At 39.9% G+C, this 17303-nt stretch overlaps 1 protein-coding gene across 5 annotated transcripts in view; it reads left to right on the forward strand.

Annotated features, from left to right (window-relative positions):
* The window catches only part of SKIC3 (SKI3 subunit of superkiller complex), a 50964-nt gene extending 35028 nt beyond the window's left edge, over nt 1-15936 (forward strand). For all 5 annotated transcript variants that reach the window (XM_082074142.1, XM_082074143.1, XM_082074146.1 and 2 more), the window contains 10 exons: nt 608-680; nt 1423-1476; nt 1583-1694; nt 2830-2958; nt 3537-3658; nt 5460-5618; nt 8324-8476; nt 10555-10685; nt 12356-12479; nt 13973-15936. In XM_082074142.1, coding sequence (XP_081930268.1) covers nt 608-680; nt 1423-1476; nt 1583-1694; nt 2830-2958; nt 3537-3658; nt 5460-5618; nt 8324-8476; nt 10555-10685; nt 12356-12479; nt 13973-14050 — 1135 coding nt within the window. In that variant the 3' untranslated portion in view covers nt 14051-15936. The remainder of the gene's footprint in view (nt 1-607; nt 681-1422; nt 1477-1582; nt 1695-2829; nt 2959-3536; nt 3659-5459; nt 5619-8323; nt 8477-10554; nt 10686-12355; nt 12480-13972) is intronic.
* The last annotated feature ends 1367 nt before the right edge of the window (nt 15937-17303 follow it).

A 17303-nucleotide genomic window follows, 5' to 3' on the forward strand; every position in this document is an offset into this window, starting at 1 on the left:
GCTTCATGGCTCGTTTGGGGTTTTCTAGTTTTGTTTTGGTGGCTTCTTTGGTAGCTAGATCACCTCACTGTGCTCTAAGAACATTTTTCATCATATGTAGTAGAATTTTAAACCTAGAAAAGTCTTCGGGGCTTTATTTAATATTTAACAGTCTGAAGCTGTTTGTTCCATTAGCTAAATGTCTGTGTTTAAATGTGTTTCGATTAGCCTTAGCAATATAGAAGGGGGGAATTTTAATGAATGCCTTTAAGCAAGCCACACCTCATACTCTCCGCAAGTGTTTTCAGAAACTATTATTTATGCAAATTGCTTTTCTCCAGCTGTAACTAAACTTTCTTGTTCTTCAGACTGTGAGGACATGACCCGTGGTCTTAGAGTTTGTTTTCTTCACATGAATATTGATATGCATATTGTACACTTTACTTCTTTAGCCAGCAATATAACTTCAATGTTGTGTTGATTGAAATTACCACCCATGTCTGTTTTCAACCACACTGGATTGTTTTTTTAATAGAAAAAGATGCATTTCAGATTTATAGCAACTGAGTCATGGAAGACCAGGTTCACCTCTAAACCAGAAAGTCTAATATGCTTGTTCTTTTCCCAGGAACCCTGATAATCCTGCCCTCTGGTGTCTCCTGTCTCGACTAGTCCCCCTGTATGCATCACAAAAGGCAAAAGTAAGTGTATGGCTGTAATACATGTGCGCAGTTTACATCCTGAGTAGTCTGTGTTTTATCTGAACTAGTTTTCTTTACTACTTAATATGAAAACTTAAGGCTTACATACACAAGCACATACAGAGCAACGCACAGGTACCTACTGAAGTTACACATCCAGTTATTTGCATCTTCCATGGGGTTGTGATTCCTTATCTTCTTGAAATAACCTTACAGGAAAAAATAGAATTATTCCAACAAGAAAAGGCTGTACTATGTGTAATTTTTTTGTTTAGTTTTTTTACATATGTATGTGTGTATGTACATATATATGTTAGGATTTAGGTGGGTTGAATTTGGTTAATCTAGTCAATTTGATTTTTTGCATTAGCCAGTATTTCTTTGTTGCTTTTATGCTTATTATTAGTTCTTCTCCAAATATATACTACTTGTCTTAATTAATGTCAATTATGTAAACAGAAATAGTACCTGAAAACAAACCCCTTTCCCTAACATTCTGTGATTCTGTGTGATTCTATCTGGTGCTAAAATTAGAAACACAATGAATGAATAAGATCTAACCTTGAATGCGTCTTCTTAATTCTTTATAAAGAGATTTTTCTCTAGGCAAGAAAAATATCTCTTTGTGAAAACTTTGTATTTCTGTTTAACAAAGATTAAAAAGATCTTGGCTTTACATTTTGTAAAAAATCTTTAATTTATCAGTCGTATAACCAAATCAATTGTTTTTTTAATCTTACAGGGAGGAGCTAGGGCAGGAAACATTGCGCATGTACTTGATCTAAACCATGGAAAGGTATGGCTTTCTTAAAATGCAGACTTTATAATTCCATAAACAATCCTAAAATTAATTCCCTATGGTCACTTACAGTGTTAAGTCACTTTTATGTTCTGTTTTATAGGAAGCCCTGCTGAATATTGCAGTTAATCAGTTGACAGCAGGATGTCACATGTTAGAAGATAAGAAAAACAACCCTCTGAAAAATATTCAGAAGGCAATCCACCTTTTTCCAGGTGACTCTTGTTCTCAAACACTGCAGTGATATTTTTACTCATCAGAAACAAAATTCTTGTGCTAGCAAAAAGATCTACTTTTCTTGGGTTTTCTTCTTGTTTTGGGTTTTCCATGTATATTTTGAGGAAAATGCTTAGAGTCAAAATTTTAGCTGCTATTCCAAGTTTAGGCTTGAGAAATTAAACCAGTCAAGAAGAACAAAACGACTGAGTTTTAAAGCTAGTTCTGAAAACATGGGCAATTTGTTAATCCCTCAGCAGGAGAAGAGACAAGTATCTTTTAGCACATTAGACAAAAAGGAAAAACACATGCTCCCTCAGAGTCAGTATGCTACACCAAGCAGGAGAGATTTATTCATGTAGCTTGACAATCTGTATTTGAAATGTTCTGTTAAAATATGCTGGTTATGAACTACAGGCAACTGTTTACCTGTTACTAAATGGTGATCTTCAGTAAATGGAAAGTGCAAATCTATTTTTCACACGCCAATTGCACATGTTAGTGAATATGTTGTTTCTTCTGCAGTGATTTTGCTCTGATGCATTAGTGTGCCTCCAAGTTTAAAATTTCAGTTACTTTCCTACAGGTGCACAGAAGACTGTGACTGCTATTCAAAAGCAGTACACTTTACATTTTACTTCATTAGATCTTCAAACTTTGTTTCATTTTTACTGGCAAAATGAATTGTCTTTGGGATGAAAATTTCCATGGGTGAAATCTTTAGCTGGGCACTGTTCAGTTCAGGAAAGCTCTGAATGACATCTTGGGGTTTTCACTGCCACTGTTACCCAGCACTAAGTGATCGTCACGTTTAATCTGTGTAGTCGGAAGTGGCACCTTCAGGTCAGCAGAGCAGTGGCTACATGACAAATATATTTGTTGGCTTTAGAAACATCATCTTTGTCTTCTAATTTGAAGATTCTTACTAGATAGAGGTAAATAATAATCAGCTGCCTTGGGCTGACCTGGTGGGAGGTTTTGATTTAATTACGTGCCTTGTTCTTGCCATCACTTATTTACAGTGTGTGGTTCCATTGGTGACTATGTTTTTATGCTTAATCTGGTAAAGACCATTCTAGATGAACTACCACCATATGTAGAATGGGTTAAACACCTTTAACCATCCTTTTCTAGATAATCCTGCTGCCTGGGCAGTACTAATGGCAGCCTGTCATGCTGAAAACACCGTTGTCTGCCTAAACAACACTCAGCCAAAACGAACAGATCTAGAGATGACACTTGTATCGACAGTTTCAGCCAAAAGTAAGCTATACAATTTTCTAGTTAAGAAAATAATAAAATAAAGTAGAAAATCTCTAATCTTGCTGTACTCTTCTGAATTTCAGAAACTTGCATATAAGCTGAGAATTGCTTAGTAGTGTTTGAGCTGTATTTTATCCCATAAAAATGCTAAATCTTAATGCAGAGCTAGAGGTAATTACTTAAATGCAGCTTGCTTTCCCCTGCAAAGCTTCAAGTGCTTTTTTAACATAGTGCTTCTGAACTCTGATGTCTAAATGAATGGATGGATGTATTACAGCACAGGAACACTGCTTACAAGGAACTTTTCCAGTAGAGGAATAACCTCAGCCTCAGTCTTGCTCAACCTCTGTAGTGTTTTGAAAGCTGGAATTAAAATTCCCTGTTTGATTGATTGTTCTCAAACCATTAATTCAAATGGTGTAGTTTTTTTCCTCTCCTTCTTGTTCCTACTGATGAAGGAAGCCATGTCAGGTTAATACTCCTAAAAGTTCTTCTGTGCCGTATCTAGAGCATGTGACATGATGTGACGCTATAGCATATAGAAGAATCTGTTTAAGTGTTTTATCTATTTTTTGCAGCTGGAGAAAATAACCTTCCACGTAATTATATCCAGACTCTTGAGGACTGGTGTCTATGTCAGGCTATTACCAGTCTAGAGGAGGCTGGTAAACTCTCCGAGGCTGAAGCTCTTTGTACCAAGGTATAATAGCATCATACTGGCAGATTGTCTTAGAATTGTACAGATTTGTGTGCATTTTACAGAAAGGTAATCTTTGGATTAGCAACCGTCTGTTCCATCAGAGCTCTGAGATACAATATTTGTTGGTACTTTCCCTCTCCCCAAGATACTCTGGTTGCAACACCAAAACCATGTTAAAAATTGAAAGAAGCAGTGTATGACATGACAAAGCTAAGTCTGCCCTTCCTGCCTTTATTCATTAACCTGGTTTAAAACAAAACATTACAGAAATTCAAGGCAAGAATTCTAGGCAGGAGACTTAAGGGCCTTCTGCTCTTTTGTGTTGGTACTCCACTTCAGAGCCACAAGTGGATGCTGCAAGTTTAATTATTAAAAAGAAAATTCCTAAAGCAACACAGCTGGGGAAGGGGCTGCGTGTTAATGAGCCTCAAGTGTGTGTTTCATGTGTCCATGAACATAAGACTTGGCAAAAGATAGGCAAAAACACAACTGGACTCAGCAGCTCACATCCCTGACTTACATTAAGGAAAACAGCTAATCCTATACAACTGTGCTGCTTCTTTACGGCATTTCTATATTACCAGGGAAGGGAGTTTAAAAAAACAAAAAGACAACAAAAGCATTCCATGAATATGCTGGTTTTCTAGGGGTTAGTACTTGTCTTTTTATTTGGTGGTGAGGACGTGATTTCCTTTTCTGGCCAGCATGTCTACTGACCTGTCTTAGGTTAACAAAGATCACAGATTTCTAGACATACAAGGTGGTATCTGATCATGAGAGAAGGTTATGTTGGGTTTTGCTTGTTTTTTGTTAGTTAAATAGCCAGTGAAGAGGACAGTCAGTGCCTGCAATTTGTGAAGAAAAAGAGTAACATTTGGTACCACAAGCTCTTATTGACAGTTTTAGACCCCAGGATTCTCAGAAAGCAATATAACTGGGGATGATGAGTCAGGCACTGCTGTTGTTCCATTTGAGACAGGCAACGTGATTCCACATTTATTAATGGAGGAAAATTACGGCAAATACTAGAAGCTTCTGTTGTGTTTCATAAAGTATCTATATGTCCATGCATTCTTCACAAAGCAGCAGATTGTTAGCGGCTCACAACATATTTTGATTTAAAAAAAAGGAATGAAAACTACCTGTATTGTTTCTTAGATCTAGTTTGAGTTTTAATTCTTGAAAGTATTGTGATTTGAACAGGTAAAATAATGTGTAAGGTGACTTGCAGAAGCTTCACATGCTTCACCTAGGAAGGGTAAAGAATAGATGGCTAGTTTTCTATCTTTGCTTTTTTGTATGAGTTGGTTCCGAAAATTACTCTGTGGGTATCTGCTGTTATTGGACAGGGAATGTTTGGTAAAGTGCTTCTGTTTCAATGAAAATAAAGCACCTTAGCTGGGAGAACTGAAATTGCTTGGAACATACTCAAGGTCACTTTCAGCCATTAGACTCATTTTATCCTCCATTAGCCCAAAACTCATAATGATTGTGAAGTCAAAGGAGAACTAGAAGTCTGCTGGTTATGTGTCTGTCTTTCAGAAGCCTATAAGGGTAGGACAGGTACAAAATTTAGGATAGACTTGAAATGTATTTTGAGGACAGAAAATATGTTACCTGTTTTCATCTGTCAATTCCTGGAACTCTCCTTTGTGCAGAGTAGGAAGAAAACACCATGTTGCAAGCATCCTGAGAATGCACTCAGTGCTCTTTTCTGTAAAGACCAAAATGGAAAAATCGAAGGATCTTGTGATGTTTGGAAATAATTCTGGTGTCATGTTGAGCCTTGTTTTTGTTTTAGGGTTTAAAAAGCTACCCTGAACACCCAGCTCTGTTTTTGCTTCTGAGACAAGTTCAGTGTCAGCAGCTGCTGCAGTCTCACAAAGAGCTTCCAGACAACGTCCTGGAGGAGCTTCGCAAGACGGTCATGGCCAGTTCCCCTTCGGTGGCAGCCTGGCAAGTAAGTGTGGATTCTCTCCTGACTCAGTCTGCCACTCTCAGCAGAGTTTGCAGTATTAGTGGCTGAGAGCTTGTTTTGCTGTTTGCTTTTATTTGTCTGCTGACAGACAGTGACGGAAAAAACAACTCATTTTCGCTTGTAACATTTTAACTGTCTTTAATAGCTGATGTAGTAAGGACTGTTAGTAAGAGCAAGCAGACGTGGAAACAGGAGAATGGCAAGCTTGAGATAAACCCCTGGCAGCTGTGTCTTTAGGGACCTGCAACTTGGCACATGAGCAGAAACCAGGGAAATATTTCATAACCCATAAGAATAGATGGAAGTAAATGTTTTCCTAGTGTAGTACTATACAACTCCTAATTCAGGGTCTGAAAACCTGAAAAACTCTCTTTTCTCTGAGATCTCCTGGTGTCAGGTGTCAATGTTCCTTTGAGCAGGTTAAGTCTGCAGGGAAAATAAATCACTCCTAGTAAGAGTGATCACTCACTCCCTTCCACGGCATCACAAGAAATCATTTTTAGTTAATATGAAGGTGTTAAAACTTGCTTTATGTGCTGCTTCTGTGAGACAATCTGAGAAGTCTGTCTCACACATGCCAAAAGATCTTTCTGGTGATGCAGCATGTTTATTTCTTTCCTAACTGTTGCTGTTAGTTACAGTTACTATCATCCTTTACCAATGTTAGACGCATGTTGTTTAGAAAAATTCTATGAACTTTTAAAGCCCTTTGTACAGTTGCAGGATTCGTGGTGCTCCCTCTGCATGCTGAACAAATAAAACCCTGTTTGTGGTAAGATTCACTAAAGCTGATTTCAGTCTTAGAAGATCAGGTCAAGGGTGCTGCAGAGATCATTATCTTGCTTGTTATAAGGCTGCAGATGCTCTTCCCTCCTGTAACGTGTGACTGCCATTTGTGGAAAGATGCTTTTTGATGCTTATTTTTGTTTGATTTGTTAGACTTCATCTTTCTGAACTGCAGAACTCGTTCAGACTGGATTTGCAAAATATGAGGCCATGATTGTATCCTCTATTTTAGTAATATATCTTGAAAATTGAATTGGGGCTTATATACATTCTGCAAGCATCCCTAGCATAGCCAAGTGTCATTTTGCTTACAAGCAGGGAGAATAAATGAACTGAAAGTGTATGTGATTGGGGGAAGGGTTGTTTTGTTTTTCTTAAGCCAGACCACAGATAAGATACCTCTGAGGAAGATCTTTCCAGTCTTCAATTAAAGCAGGTATCTCAGGGCTTGGATAGCATTCTGAAAAAGCCTGGTTGCTACCTCTGTTCCTAATGGATAGATCTAGGCTTTTATGTTTTCTGGCTCTAGACTTCCCAACAGTTTGATAAATGTTTTGGCTTAGTCAGAAGTATTCATCATGAGGCTTACCATTTAAAAAAGTTAGAGGGAGCATTGACTTTGCTTTTTCCTTAAGTTTTTGGCTTTTGTCTAAATGGCTGTTTTGCAGGATTCAGAAGGGCTGCTGTCCTGATAGCTTTTCTACTTTTTCTGCTGTGTCTTACCAGGAAAACAGAGAAAAGCTGATCTGCCAGAGCTGCCATTGTGCCTTTGCGTGAGGGTTCCCTTCTCCTTCACATCTTGAGTGCTAGATACTTCCAGCTGCAAAGAGCTGAGGCCAAGGAGAGCCTTTTCTTTCCTTGCACATGAATGGATGTTTTACTTTACAAAGCAGTCCGGCAGCTTGATGTCAAGAATGCACAATCTCACTAGTGCTAATAAATACTTCCTAGTTTGTCTCTTCCTCTTTGCATCTTCTTTGCAATAACTTCTATGCATCGGAAAGGGTTAAGAATTTTGCCCCTTCTAACACCAGGCACTCTTCAGCTAGCAACAGTCTAAGGACCTTTGCTTAAAAGCAGGGGAATTGGTTTTTTTTAATAAGAAATTGCTTTGTTTGCTTGATGATCCAGCAAAGAATATTTCTAAAAGTGACTTGTACATCTTGATGCATATCATGTACATTTCAGGGATTTGCAAACTTGTGGCTGTATCCACTTTAAAAAATGTGATGTGACTAGAGAATTAAAGAGGAGTTAGGATCCTTTTCTTTCTCTTCATGAGCAAGTCCGGGACATGTTGTTCTGGCAGAGCAGGCAGCAGGAGCACAAAACTCCGCGCAGATCCCAGTGTCTGCTCCCTTTGCCCCATCTGACTCCTCCAGTATGACCCTGCTGGGTCAGAAGCTGTTTAACCCAAGTCTACACCCATCATCTGAGCTCTGGTTCACATTGTGGCATCTTTCATGTTCCTGGCATTACTCAGATGGGTTGGGAGAACCCTTGTTCTGGAGGAAAAATTATCTTTTCATCGCTACAAAACTTTTAGAGACAAATGAGGCAATACACAATGCTCTTCTAGTCTGAAGGGTGACTTTCACAAAGCCAGTCGAGTCATTCGTTCACCTCTGAGCAGTCTCCAGATTAACAGAGCCATCAAACAGTTTTCCATGGGTGGTCTAGGGAATTCCAAAATAAGTCACCGTAGTGAGGTGAACTGCCAGCTCTGCAGCAGACAACATTTTCCTGCAGGGTGTTGTTGGAATGGATGAGGGCTGGGTGGGTGGTGGTGTTTTAGCTAATAGTACGCTGTGGTACTCTCACAAATTGAACTAAATTATAGTACTTAATGGATGTGTATTTTGGTGGCTCCATAACTGGTTTTGTTGGGTGTTTATTTTCAGTGGCTGGCAAAAGTGTATCAGTCTCAGAGGATGATGGTTGGAGCGGAGATGTGCTACAGGAAGAGTCTGCAGTTGGCGTCACAGCAGGGCAGCTGGCACGGGAAGTTATCCAGTCTGCTTAGACTAGCTATGCTAGCACTGGAAGTCTGCATGGTAGGATAATCAAATTTACATAAATCTATGATTTAACAGGAGTTCATGGGATATAAGGGCTCTGCAGTCTTTAAGTGAAGCCCCTTGTTTAAATTACTTTGTGTTGTGTGAAAGAAAACTAAGAATAAAATGAGACTGCAAGGGGCAGTGGACTGTTTTTAGAATATCTTTTTGTAAGAGAGGTTTCTGTGAAATAATCACATAGAACCACTGTCTACATTTTTCAATAAGGCTTATTTCTCTAATAACAGATTCAATTTTATAATCCAAACTGACATACCCTTCAAGTCTCTGTCCTCCTGTTCAGACAGCTGCCTTAATAAACATTTTTCCTGGAGATTTCAGTCAAGTTTCAAGTAGCTTTATGCTGTATGGTCATTTCTGGATACGATGCCTTGCCTTGAAGTATAAAGACAATCTAAGGGAAGTGTACCTTGTGGTATAAAGAAAATTATTCTGCCTCTTGCACTGAGGGGCCAGGTGAACATAAATTGTTGGCAAGTGTCTGTTCTCGTTAAGCATTGTCACTACAGAAACTTGAAGTGTACTATCAGACTTCTTTAAAGCCAGGTGTGAAAGGTAGATACCTCTGTGATCTTAGGTAACTCTCTTTCATGTGTTTTAACAGATAATCGAGCTAACAGCCATCATCAGAATCAGGCAAAGGAACCCCATACGCCCTGAGTGCTTTAGTAAGAAAAGGCAGTCAGTTTTATGGAGGATAAAACAAAGCTGTTGCTTCTGGTGGGAAAGGAGAATCCTCCTCAGTGTAGAGAAGTTTCTTTCTCACAGACTATATGCTTCGAATGGCAAGAATTTGTCAAGTGACAGGATTTTTCCTTCCATGATTCTTCTGTCCATTTTCTAGTGTTCTGCTCCATTGACCATAGCTCCTAAATATCTCCACAGGTTGCAAGGTACCCTGTAACTTAATTAGTACTCCTTTGTCAAATTCTGGCCCTAATTGCCCAACAGCATGTAACACTTTGTTTAAAAATGTAATTAATACGAAGTTGATTATCTCTGCTTTTTGAATGAGTAGTGCAGCTATCAGTGGATTTCTCTTTGGCCTCTCTGATCAGCACTCGCTTAATGAAATGTGCAAAAGTCTGGTGAAAACCTCGCTCAGATCCGAGAAAGTTCTGATTGAAAATGGCTTGTCTCCCAGTTATCTGTCCAAATGAAAATTTGGGCACCCCTTCAAGTGCAGTACTTGGAATACTATCCAGACTCAATGGGGATAAGATTTTTCTTAAGCCAAAAGATACAGGGATTTGCTCAATAATTGCCCTATTAGATAATTACTATCTTGGAGTTGTTTTTTATTTCTGGTAAAATATGTTGTCACTTCTGGGGATAAATTCTACATTCTAGAATAGTCTTGTACATGGAATTAAAATTTAGAAGGTGAGGAGCAATCAAGGGTTTGTGATTAAAACAAGCATTACTCAAACATGCATAGAAAAAATGGAAAGGTTCTTTGCGTAAACCAGCAAGTGGAATGCTGGCAAGGCTGCTTCTAGAATATTTGACATGACTTTTCCAGGCTCTTCTAACCACCGTTTGTTAGGTTGGTTTCATTTTGTGTTTTAAAGAAGTGTCTTTCTAACCTGCCAAATATTTTATATAACTCAGAACAGCTTCAATTAAACCTACTTTATAGTGACTTGCAAACAAAAACTGTTTTACACTACAAACTACAACAAAGCCCTTCTTTTTTCTTTTTCCTTTTTCTTTTTTCATCTTTCTTTTTTCCTTTTTCTCTTCTTCTTTTTTATTTCTTTTTTCTTCTTTTATATTTTTTCTTCCTTTTTCTTTTTTCTTCTTTCTTCTTTCCTTTTTCCTTTTTCCTTTTTTCTTTTTTCTTTTTTTCTTTTTTCTTTTTTCTTTTTTCTTTTTTCCTTTTTTCTTTTTTTCTCTTTTCCTTTTTATCTTTTCTTTTTTCTTCTTCTTAATTATTTTTCTTTCTTTTGTTCTTTTTCTTTCTTTTTTCTCTTTCCCTTTCCTCCCCTTTCCTCCCCTTTCCTCCCCTTTCCCCTTTTTCCTTTCCCTCCCTTTTCTATTTTCTCTCATCTTAGGCTGATGTCTCCAATGACCACTGGCCGTCCTTGGTTCAGGAGGCAACAACAGAAGCCTTGAAACTCACTCCTTGTCCCCTGGCAACTCTCCTACAAGCACTGCTACAGTATGCTCGCAAAATGGGAGCAAGGTACGGATGATCTGCTGAGTCTGAATGGAGCACACTGTACAAGTGGTCATTATCCCCAGATCAAGAACTAAAAGAAAATTGCAAACAGGAAATTATTCTTGAAGTAGTGTGGCAGTTACAAGGGAGAGTGGGGAAGGGATTAGTAGTGTGGGGAGCAGGAAGCAGCAGAATCTTCCTCCTTTTCTCAAAAAAAAAGTGTATGACCTTCATACCATGAGGAAAAACAGCTGTAAGACAACTTTTATTTTAAAGCATGTTACCTACATGCATACATTAATCAGGAAGACTATACATTTCTCAAAGATCTTGTTAAATAGCACCGTGGAAACAGGTATCACTACCCTGTCTAAGGCTGGGTTTCATTTTGATCCTAAATTGGGTTCACAATCAAAGTTCGTGTTCATTCCCAAACAGCCACATGCTATTGTGGCTTTTTGAGGTAGGGGAGAAAGATCTGGGGGAGGGTGCTTGGCACCACCTCTGTGAGTTCATTTATTAGGTCTGGTTTGTCTTTTACAGTATTTTTCCATATGCTGTGGAAAATTGGAATGTTCTTGATACTTTTGTTCAATAATTTCACCTGGGTTTATAGGTATTTCTAACTTACTTTGTAGGCTTTTGAGAAGGTGACAGGCAGCTGAATGTGATTGTGATGGTTGTCAGTGATAACAAAATTGGGCTGAAAACTTATTTAATCAGTTAATATCAGTCATATTGCAATTTCAGATATTAACTTACATGAGCAGTAAGGTATATCCCAAGATCTAATCGATCTGCCTAGGTGATTCAAAATCCTGAAACAATAAATTAAACTTAATTGCAAATAGCAAACAAAACCAAGATACAACTCTCAACAGCCTGTTAATTCACAATGGTTATAAAAATCGCAATGGTTGTAAAAATCACATTGTTTATAAAGGGCAGAGCCAAGGGTGATGGAGCACCATTGAATAAATGTGACATCCATAAGCTTGCCAGTTTTTACCAGATTTCTAATAGCATGGTGAATTTGGAAGTGTCTTGGTTAGGTATAAGCTAGTGGTGTTTGGAGGTAGTATTAGTCAAATAGAATTTTAGACTTTTTGTGGTATTATATTCCAATTTCATTCTATTCTGCAATTTCACATCTTGCCTCTGTGTTTGCAAGAGCTGCAGAACCTTTTTTGAGTGCCAGGATTAAATATTAATATATTTGTGGATAATATTAAATCCTATTGGGATTGTTAAGAAGTATTGTAGTACCTACTTCTCTCCAGTGCAATGTTTTCCAAAAGATTTATTTCATGGCTCTTAAACAGAATACCTGCTGTACTTGTTTAGCAGATCACACGCTGAAATCAGAGGTTGTGCTGAGTTCACAGGCAGCACAATGTTTGTTGTGTCATTGTAGCACTTATAAAATCTGCTATTTCGGGTTATGCTATTTTGGGTTATTTGCTAATTGACACACTAATTTGAGCGCAATATATTAAACATAACAATGATGACAGTTGCATTCTGGATGCAACTACATATGAAACAAAGGGATGTATAACTCTGCATCCTCGCTTTCTTGGGTGATATGGAAATAAGGACCTTCCCTCTCTACTCCTGATCACTTCTGCTTGCTCTGGGACACTGGTATCTTACACTTGCATTTGATTTGGATTACATGTTGGTTTTGCTTCTAGGGAGACTCGTCGAATGTTGGAGAGAGTGGTGTATCAACCGGGAAATCCAGAAACCATAGTGTCAGTGGCACGCTGGTACCTCTTGCGACACCTGTATGCCAAAGATGATTATGAGTTAATAGATGTAAGACAATCTATTTTATACAGAAATTGAATCTGTTTATGTTGAATATTGTGCTCACAACTTAAAGTGGGGTGTAGGGAGGCTCAGGAGGTGCCGGTTTGCCTGCTCTAGACGTTGCAGTGTTTAAGGATTCTATACTGACAAAATACACCTGAATTTTCAAAATTGCATCCAGTTTGTTTGAAAGCCTTCCATTTCTCCATGCAATACTACTGAAAAACAAACAGTAAAATCTCTCTTTAATCCAAACGGGCAAGAATTCCACTAGTGACTCTTCAGTAAACACAGGGACTGTTTTAGCAGAATTTTACCAGAATGTATTAATGTACTAAAAATGTAAATTCCCTCTAGCCTGGCTGGAACAGTGCAGTATCCCTGACCCAGAAGATCTGAACAGTAGAGTGCTGTACATCCTGTACTTAGGATTTTTTTTATAGCTGTAATGGTACAACATTTTCAGTACATAGTAAATGGTACATTAGTTTCTGTTGGTAGTACTTCACAAATGGATTTGATGAAACTCACAAATCCACACAGCTCTTACATGTGATGCAAAGGGAGGTTGTTCATTTGGGCTTGTAATTTAAGTCACTTTTAATACATTCTGCTAATAATCTCCTCTCTGCTGCCGCTGGCACGGTGAGCTCTTTTGCCCAGTTTAACTGCTGTTCCCTGGTGAAATATTCAGTCTGTAATGAAGTACGTTTGGAGGTGCAACACATCAAGCAGGCTCAGTGTTGATAAAAATCCATACACAGACACACAGGTTCATTAAAAACAAGCTAGAATTAATGAGTTCGGATGATCCTGATATGATCTCATTGCACTTCTGTAAAGTCATCTGTACTCCCTGCCAATGAGCACAGTAACCAAAATGGTTAAAGATTTGCTTGATTCTACTTAATGTTTTTCCTTTTTAATATGTATAATGGGATTGGATTACATGAGAGGTGCCAGAGGCTCATGAGCATCTGTGAACATTAGACTGTCATCGGAGCTTTTTAACTAGTAGAAAAGCTGCAGATAGGAGGTATGGAAAATAAATCAAGGGTAAATTTAAATGGGGGAGACAAAAGTATACCTTGGCTGGTTTGTTTAGGTAGCTGCAGAGAATGCTCCCGTTTGCCCAATTTAGGTTTATATAAATGCACTAGCAGGAGGCAAGCGTGTGTCTCACCCAGCTCTGCTTCTTTCATTGCCAGGAGGTAAAGTAATTGTCAAACTTTGTGTCAGCTTCAGGTAACAAAAGATGGTTTAGTCATTAATTGCAACTGACCACAGGTTTAGCAAGTCACGACAGGGCAGGGGTTTCAAGTGCCTGATGTTTTAAGCTGATGTGTAATGTTAAGTATTTGCCATCTGGGTTTATGGGTTACTTAAACTTTTAGGGATATTGCACAGCAGAAAATAACGTGCATTTGAGATTGCCAGTAAAAAAAATAACAGTGAAATTATGAAAATCTAATTTTTTCATTGTTTGTTTTTCTCTGCAGGTACTTATAGAAAATGCCAAAGCTAATGGGGATGTTAGAGTTCTGGAACTAAATGAGAAATTGTCGTCAAGTGCCTAGTATGAACTGTCTCAAGTGAAAAATCTTCTGTTCACGCAACTTAGTCTGTCTTCCAGGACCATACGTGGTTTGGGCTTTTTTAATTATTTCTGTCTAGTGTTATTCTTTTGTTACATAAACTGCAGCTTTGTGTTTAGTTTTACTTTTTCTTCAACAAAAGTGGTTATTTTCTTGTTGACATGGGTTCCACCATAAAATACTCTTGATTTGAAATGAAAACTCTCAATTTTGTTTTCTTCCTCACTGAAACTTCAGCACTATTTGCAATGAAGAGTATTTGTCTTTATTTCACAGTATCACGGTATGTTTGGGATTGGAAGGGACCTCAAAAGCTCATCCAGTGCAATCCCCCCATGGAGCAGGAACACCCAGATGAGGTTCCACAGGAAGGTGTCCAGGCGGGTTGGAATGTCTGCAGAGAAGGAGACTCCACAACCCCCTGGGCAGCCTGGGCCAGGCTCTGACACCCTTACTGAGAAGAAGTTTTTTCTCAAATTTAAGTGGAACCTCTTGTGTTCCAGCTTCATCCCATTACCCCTTGTCCTATCATTGTTTGCCACCGAGAAGAGCCTGGCTCCATCCTCATGGCACTCACCCTTTATATATTTATAAACATTAATAAGGTCACCTCTCAGTCTCCTCTTCCCCAAACTAAAGAGCCCCAGCTCTTCATAAGGTTGATGCTCCACTCCCTTAATCATCTTTGTTGCCCTGCGCTGGACTCTCTCCAGCAGTTCCCTGTCCTGCTGGAACTGAGGGGCCACAACTGGACACAAGATTCCAGGTGTGGTCTCCCCAGGGCAGAGCAGAGGGGCAGGAGAACCTCTCTGACCTACTGACCACCCCCTTCTAACCCACCCAGGTCCCATTGGCTTCCTGGCCACAAGGGCCCAGTGCTGGCTCATGGTCACCCTGCTGTCCCCAGGACCCCCAGGTCCCTTTCCCCTACACTGCTCTCTAATACGTAATTTCCCAACCTATACTGGCACCTGGGGTTGTTCCTGCCCAGATTCAAGACTCTACACTTGCCCTTGTTCTATTTCATTAAATGTTTCCCCGCCCAACTCTCCAGCCTGTCCAGGTCTCTGGATGGCAGCACAGCCTTCTGGCATGTCACCCACTCCTCCCAGCTTAGTGTCATCAGCAAACTTGCTGATAGTGCACTCTATTCCCTCGTCTAAATCGTTAATGAATATATTGAATAATACTGGCCCCAGCACTGCCCCCTGAGGCTCTGCACTGGATACTGGCCTCCAACTAGACTCCGCACCATTGACTACCACTCTCTGGCTTCTCTCCCTAAGCCAGTTTGCAACCCACCTCACTACTCTATTGTCCAGACCACACCTCCTCAGCTTAGCTGTGAGGATGCTGTGGGAGACTGTGCCAAAGGCTTTCCCTCTTGGCCACATACAGAAGTACAATATTCACTGCATTGGCAGGGTGAAAAGGCTTCTACTTTTTCTTGGCACAGAATCTTACTTATCTAAGTAGCAACAAACTTTTCTTGTCTCTCAGATGTTGTAAAACATTCAGATATTTAAAACACCTGTATTCCTCTAATATACTTTGTTTTGCAGTTGAGACCCAAATCCACTGCAAATATCATGTGTGGTATCAGTTTATACTTCTAATTATTTTTTTTAACTGATCTTAATTGGAGCAGTGTATCCTCTTGACTGCAGGCTTCAGTAAACATTCCCATCAAGAAAAGCTTGTGATCATCAGGGACAGGGTCATATTTATAAATGTGTATAACAGACTCTATTTATGTCTTGGTAATTCTGCTGCTGACTGCCTAATTGGATGAATCATGACAGTGGTTCTTAAGACATGATGTTATTTTGCCTTTATGTACATGAAAATAAAAAATAATAAAGCAATGATTCTAATCTGTTAGTGTGGCTATTAGGGATTTTCAAGCTGTGGACAAAAGTCACGATAGCTGCCCATTTACTGGCTTAGAGTTTCTTAAAATCGCTGTTACAGAAGATCCTTTTCCCTAGGTTTCCCGCAGCAGAGGCTCAGGCATGGGTTCCAGGAATTCTTCTGAAATAAACAATTTACTGCAAGGTGCAGTGCAGAGCAGCTGGAGCCGGTGCCTCCTGCACAGGGACCCCAGCAGAAAACCCTTGGACGATTCACCCCATCCTGGCCCGCACCCCCGTGTGTCACTGGGCCAAGCGCAGAACTGGAGTCTGGGGTCTCCCACTCCTCACCGATCTGTTCGTTTTTGTCAGGCAGGCTGTCAAGTCACGTTCTGCCCGTCACCGGCTGTTTCGCACCTGCAGCTGGAGAAAACAAGTTCTTGGTAACAGCCAGAACGTTCTCCTGTCAGGCACTGTTCTGTTCTTATCCCCAGGACGCTGCTCCCCTTGGCTCCTCTCTTGAAGCCTCTGAGGCCTTTTTCACTTAACGAAGCAGAAAGCTCAAAGGTTCACAGCTTGCAGAAGTTATGCTGAGCAAACTCACTTATGCTGAGGGAATTCTATGTAAGCAGTTTCTAACCAAGTTCTGTAGGAAGCAGCGTAGCCAATAATTCAATAAACTCAGGCAGTCTGTGCCCCAACAAAACTCTCTGTCCACCAAATCTTACAGTGGCTCATACGATCCCGTGTTGCAGAGGAGAAGGGGCACTTCAAGGGATCCGGCTCTGTTGTGGTTAAAGAAAGACAGACGTCGAGCGCAGGGTGTGGGACACACATCTCCACGACCAGCCGTGCTCGATGATCCCTGGAGAGTGGGTGAGGGCCACCAGCATCCCTGTCACCTCAAAGAGGAGAACAGCCCTCAGTAGGCTGGGGTTTCGACTCTGCGGAGGTGAGTACAAACCTCCCTGAATGGCAAGAATCCCTCCTTGTCTCCCACACTTTCCTTCTCCCACCCATCTCAATGCAAAATACCTTCCTTAAAAAGACTTTTCAGGGTAAATTTAGATCCATTGTGGTTCCCTTCACAGCCTGCTGTCACATAGTCTTGAACTATCAGTAACTGCAAACGTTAAAAGGGAATATTGCAAAAGCCAGACTCGTGACTCTCAAGACGAGCTGTAACTTTTTTTAGCTTGCTGCTATTAAAAGCCTGGAAAGAAGTTGCAGCCTATAGTTCATATCCTTGGCGCATGGTCTTGATATTTGTGCCTCCTACTCTGGTGGTGGAAGAGGCATCATCACGTCTGACGGCAGCTCAGGAAACAGCTGCCTGCCCTGTTAATGCGTTAGGCAGAAATCCTTCTATGTAAGTGTTAGCCTAT

This window comes from Streptopelia decaocto (genome assembly GCF_964273445.1).
Source record: "Streptopelia decaocto genome assembly, chromosome: Z".
Lineage (NCBI taxonomy): Eukaryota > Metazoa > Chordata > Aves > Columbiformes > Columbidae > Streptopelia > Streptopelia decaocto.